Genomic DNA, 5,534 nt, shown 5'->3' with positions numbered 1-5,534 from the left:
GTGACCCCTGTGCCCGCCGGAGCAGGCCGGGCCGCGGCTGTGGGAATCAGCCGCACGGTTTACCGACTCCTCTCACCGGAGAAAGGAGGACCGGTGGGCCTCGATTTCGTCTCTGAGAATAAATGGGTACAAATCGGTGAAGTTCTGTTGCGTTAGAGCGGTTTGGAACTTCATGGGAGATAACTGCTTTTTTATAGTCAAAATGAGGGGAGGTGCTGGAGGTCGGAATGAGTAAATGGTGCTGCATTTCTTTTATCAAATGCGATAGGCATGTGCATATGGACTGTATGTACGTGTGTGTATGTATACGAACAGAGCTCGCTGCTCGGGCGCATCAGCCTAGAGGGGAACAGGCCAAGCTGAAGACAGCTTGTATGGAACTGCTGCTGCCGCCTCAGACAGGAGTTCAAGACTTGAAGAAATTTGGTCTGATTGCTTTGAAAAAAGTCACCGTACCTATGGCCTGGGTGACGGACTCCTGTGTCTCATTTGTGGAAGTCCTCTGCGTATGTGGAGGAAAAATGTACAACAGCGACTGTCAGCGCAGGAGTCCCTAATGCCACGCAGTAAAGTGTCTCTTTTTAGAAAAATTCCTGTGTGACTCCAGCCTGTGTCCTGTTAAAAGCCAATGGCCGTGCTTTTAGCTCACTCTGTAACTCACTCTCCCAAATGTCGGCAGTTGCAGAGATTAAAACAGGGCGGTAGGAACCGCACGAGGGCTGTGGCTGCTTGGGAGATAACTGCCAAGCCCTAACAGTGAACTTAGCTGGGCTTCCAGCTCGTCACTAGAGACCAAAACCTTCAGGACTGGAACAGCAGGGAGCTGGAAACCAAGTTAAAATGGTCTTAGAGGGAGTAATTCCAACTGAGCGTAGTAGTTGCTTTGTTAATTACCCCTTGCTAATTAAATTCAGCAGTAGCAGTGGAGTGCAGTGAACTCACGTTGCTTGGTGCTGAGCCAACTCCATGCAGTGGCAGCTGAGCTTGAAGTAATAGCTAACCACTGACCCCCACTGCCCCGACGAGGAGAGCCAGCCTGACAAGCGGCGATGTTCCTCTGAGATGTATATAAATGTTTAATCTTTTATAGATTTCAATCCACTAAAAACATGGTGGCATGTTTGAGCTGCTAAATGAAGCTGTTTAAACCCCAGGCAGGGAGGTGGGACTCCTTTTAATTTTGCCTGGAATTTTGGTAATAAAAATGTAACTTACACGTGATTATTACTGGCTTATGTATTTCGTTGCAATTTGGAATGATGTCGGAATTTCTTTAGTGGTTTCTAAGAGGCTGTTGCTCATGAAATATTGAGCCAATGACCTGCATCATTCGATGATGATGAAGGGCCCAATCTAACATTTTATTGACCAGGGCATTTATGAAAAATGAAACTGCTCATTTCTATTGTATAATCAATAGCACATTAAACAATTTATCGTTAACTGGATTAAAGAATGCTACGTTAGACCTATGTGTTCCCCTGCCTTCCAGTTGAGTTTAAATTCGATGTCCGAGAAAGCACAAGGTAGTAAGAAGGAAGGAGCTCATCTGCAGCTGCCTTCACTGCCTTGGGGCCAGCGAATTTGGCAGGTCCCCTTTTGCTGTATTGCTTAGAAGCATTAACATGAAATAATACAAATGTGCAGAATACATTTATTCTAAGCTGTCCTCAAAACTTAACAGATTTCTAGCTTTGGTACCCGAATTAATGAATTTCATTCGTGGAAACCCAGATTCTCCTTACCACAAATTGGAAAAAAGCCGTTACTTTCGGAAATGAATTTGTAGGGCCTTTATTTCTATGGTGAAAGCTTGGAAACTGTGGAAACTTCGGTCACTTAAGAGTGAATGGAATGGGTGTCTTTAATTCGGTTATCAAAAGGCATTTTCCGGATGCCCCCGAATCGCTCGCTGGCACCGTGTTTCTGTAATGAAGGGGGTGACGTTGGCTTGACGGGGGCCAGCGAGTACCCGTCACGCTCTTTGGGTGGTTCTCTTACTCTGTGTGTTTCTCCTGGTGCGGAGAAGTGGCTCCTGCGCCTGGGAACCCGTCCTTGCCTGGACAGTGTGGTCAGGGGCCAGTCGGGAGCTCTGTGGAGCTGCATATGCTGCCTATGCCTCTCGGGGGAGTTCTGCTTGGTTTCAGCATTGCACCTCTAGCAGGGGTTAACCAGCCCCCGAGGAACGGCCGCTGCTGCGGAGTGAGACAGAAAGGGGAAGGTGATGTTTGCACTTACCTCTGTAGACCCAGGTAGGTGTCACTGATGAGCTGTTGTTGTCACTTGTTGCACTGTGAATCCTGTGGAAAACACCGGTGTGCACAACCAAACTTTTTATTAACTTCCGTAGTGAATCAAATGTCGATTCCCGGTTCTGTGCGGTGTACTGTACTCGTTGATGGACTTCTCCTCAGGGTTGATCTCCAAGTGGTCTGGGTGAAGTGGCATTGGTTGAACTTTATTTCATTTTTGCTGCTGTTCTCAGGCCTCTCAGGAAGAGCTAAAAGCCGCCTACCGCCGGCTGTGCATGCTGTACCACCCAGACAAGCACAGAGACCCGGAGCTCAAGTCACAGGCCGAGCGGCTCTTCAACCTTGTGCACCAAGCTTACGAAGGTCAGTGGGAGCCTGAAGTTCGCAGAAACTATTTCCCAGGGTTTTCCAGAAGGAATGCTGTGTCTGCAGGCTTTTTGCAGGAGATACCTGTTATTACAAAGTAGTAGTGCTGACACTTAGTGACGCTTCGTTTCCTGCTTGTCTCTCCATCAGAGGAGCAATGCAGCGTGAATTCTGCAAAGGGTGGGCCGTGGTGTGTGTCTTCTCTCCTCCATGTTGTAAATAATCTTTTCGCCGCTTCCCTTACTTCTGAAAAGACTCTGCTGTAGGAGACCCAAGACTGAAAAGCTTCAAGTAGAAAGACAGTTTGATATTTTACTTTTGAGCTGGCACATCCCGAGTTTCTGTTCTCTAGCCCCTGGTTGTGGTCTCCTCTGTTTTTCAGCAGGTTCTTCCATGTGCTGACTGATAAGGACAGTGGGTGCACTGTAGTTAGAGGATTTTTCTCATCCGAGGATGCCAAAGCTCTTTTAAAATATTCTGAATTAAGCTGACCTTTACTTAGATCCTGGTGGCACCGTGGGTGATACATAGTGTGCCTGAGGCACAGAGAAGTGAGTCTAGACTAAGCTTGCCGCGTTTTGCAAGTGTGACGGGTGGACCCTGGGACGCAGGTGGAGTAGAGGCTGGTGGAACACTGCTGCGTTAAAAAGCACCCGGTCCTGTCACCTGGAGAGAAACTAAATCAAAATGGTGAATAAATATTCCTCTATTAAACCTCAAAGATGAGCTAAAAACTTTTTTGTTACTCTCCTGCTTTCTGAGGAATAGGCATTTGCTTTGTCCAGTTGGACTTGAACGCGGGCAGAGTCTTTTACACTGTCCCTGGGTTGGGTTAGGCCAAACGGAAGCTTTTGCTGGGGAGAACAATGAAGGTCTTACATCGACAGGGGAATAAAAACTCAGGATGCTTCCGTAATTTGATTTTCATATGGCGAGTCGGTCTTAGGTTGGAGTCAGCTTTCCCGTTGGATTCGTGGTGTTGCTTGGCTCTGCATTGCAATGTGTGCGTGTAAACTGCTGCTCGTTTAGCACCAAAAGCGAGCGCAGTATTTTACAATCAAAAATGCTGACATCTTGAAAATAAGCCACCCCACCTCCAGCGTATTTTCTCCCCCTCCTCTGCCATCTCTCAGTATCACACAACGAAAGATTTATTCTATTGGAATTTATAAAAAATAGTACCGCCTGTGACATTTAGCAAGTTCAATATCTTCTGAGTGGATCAGATCAAAGCTCAATTACCAGTGTGAGCCTCATTTTGCCTCAGTATACACACCCAGCTCCCTGCAGATTCCTCCGTTCCTCCGCAGTCAAAAGAAATACATGATAATGATAAAGCTGGTCTTGGAACCCTGGGGGCAAAATACTGATCTTTTTTAATTATTTTTTTTAAAGAAGGGTGTGGTGTGAGAGATTATGCATTTAGATATGCCTTAAATTGTAGCGATTCCTCTTAATTCTCTGCAGTCTTTTTCCAAAGTAACTGTTCTGCATTCTCCTGGTGTGTTTGATTTTCTCCGTTGCACTAGGTGATTTTTGGGGAGATTCATCTTCTCTGTGCATTTGTGCAGTTCTCCAGCAGCCAATGTTTGGCCAGGCATTTGTTGGTGCTTGGTATGTCCATGTCTCTGGCCTGGGTGGGAAAGAATTGGTGGACAGGGGTGGTGAGGAAGGTTGAATACAGGAAGCAAAGCACTGAAGAGCTTTGGAAGCTGGACAGAGGTAGCTCACAAAGTCTCCAGGGAAGGCTGCCACTGAATTGCCAGTGATCCTGTGGATCGTTAGAGGCTCGTGTTGGAGACAGCCATACTAAACCTCTGCTGCCCATTCCGTTAGTCTGCACGTCTCTCTTGTGTTCTTCACACTTTCTGGTTTTAGAAGCAAGAAAAAAATAAAGAACTTTGTTGGAGGGAAGAGTCAGTGTGTCCTGTCAATACAGCATGTGGAAATGTTAAAGGGAGTTAATGTAAAAATTGGATGTGACTGTAGAACGTGTTTCCAGGATCTTGCTTGAATTCCAAATAACACTAGTGTGTTGGTCTGAAATTGGAGGAGAAGACCACAAACTGAGTTCTCTCCTCTCCTTTGGTTTTAATTTGCAGTGCTTAGTGATCCGCAGACCAGAGCCATCTATGACATATATGGGAGGAGAGGACTGGAAATGGAAGGATGGGAGGTGAGAGAAATTTAGCAACTTATGGCCATGGATTGACTCAACCCACCTTTATGTGACATTCTCCTATCGAGCTGTACTGCCCCTTGATGGTAACAAATGCCTGTTGTTTGAAGGCGTCCTCGTTCAGTTATTTCTGTCTCCGCTGAAACACCGGGATGGATTTTCACAGGAGACTGAGGGTTTTTTCACTTGACAAGAGAACAATAAACCTGACGTTCAGAGTTCCCTAATAGGGCATTACTGTGACAGACAACATCTTTGTCTGAGACAAATGCGTCGTTATTGCCCATCTAGTCTCATCGTTTTCATCTGAAACTTTTTTGTCAGCATCAGCTGCTTTCTGGTCTTTTGGGGGTTGTTTTTTTTTCTGTTGGTTTCCTTTTTATGGGCTTTGAAAGAGAACTTGTCCATTTGTGGCCTTCCCATTGTTAAGTCCCCTTCCAGCCTCTGCCAGTCTCAGCTGATTGCAGTGCGGTTGCTTGCTGCAGAATCCTGCTGCACTGGGTCACCTCAGCACCAAGGGCAAGTTTGGAGTTAGTAGGTAGAAATGTGGAGCGGTGGCAGCGTGTACCTGATGTTTTCGAGCTGCTTGTGGCAGACTCAATGTAATTTTGAGAAACCCAATCTAATACTCCTTCTGTCCATACCTAGAGCCGTGCCTGTTTAAACCCCTCATTCCCTGAGCCATGTAAGGCAAAGAGAAGTGAACTAGCGTGGCCTAAATCACAAAACTCCTGCTG

The 5,534-nt window shown here is 46.4% G+C and overlaps 1 protein-coding gene across 1 annotated transcript in view; it reads left to right on the top strand.

The window, feature by feature from the left end:
• Positions 1 to 2,491: 2,491 nt before the first annotated feature.
• Positions 2,492 to 5,534, top strand: part of DNAJC11 (DnaJ (Hsp40) homolog, subfamily C, member 11) — a 16,485-nt gene continuing 13,442 nt past the window's right edge. Inside the window, exons 1-2 of the mRNA XM_010133564.1 lie at positions 2,492 to 2,615; positions 4,721 to 4,794. Coding sequence (XP_010131866.1) covers positions 2,528 to 2,615; positions 4,721 to 4,794 — 162 coding nt within the window. The 5' untranslated portion in view covers positions 2,492 to 2,527. The remainder of the gene's footprint in view (positions 2,616 to 4,720; positions 4,795 to 5,534) is intronic.

Source organism: Buceros rhinoceros, unplaced genomic scaffold, assembly GCF_000710305.1.
Source record: "Buceros rhinoceros silvestris isolate BGI_N320 unplaced genomic scaffold, ASM71030v1 scaffold44253, whole genome shotgun sequence".
Lineage (NCBI taxonomy): Eukaryota > Metazoa > Chordata > Aves > Bucerotiformes > Bucerotidae > Buceros > Buceros rhinoceros.
This window is presented reverse-complemented; position numbering and strand designations above follow the sequence as displayed.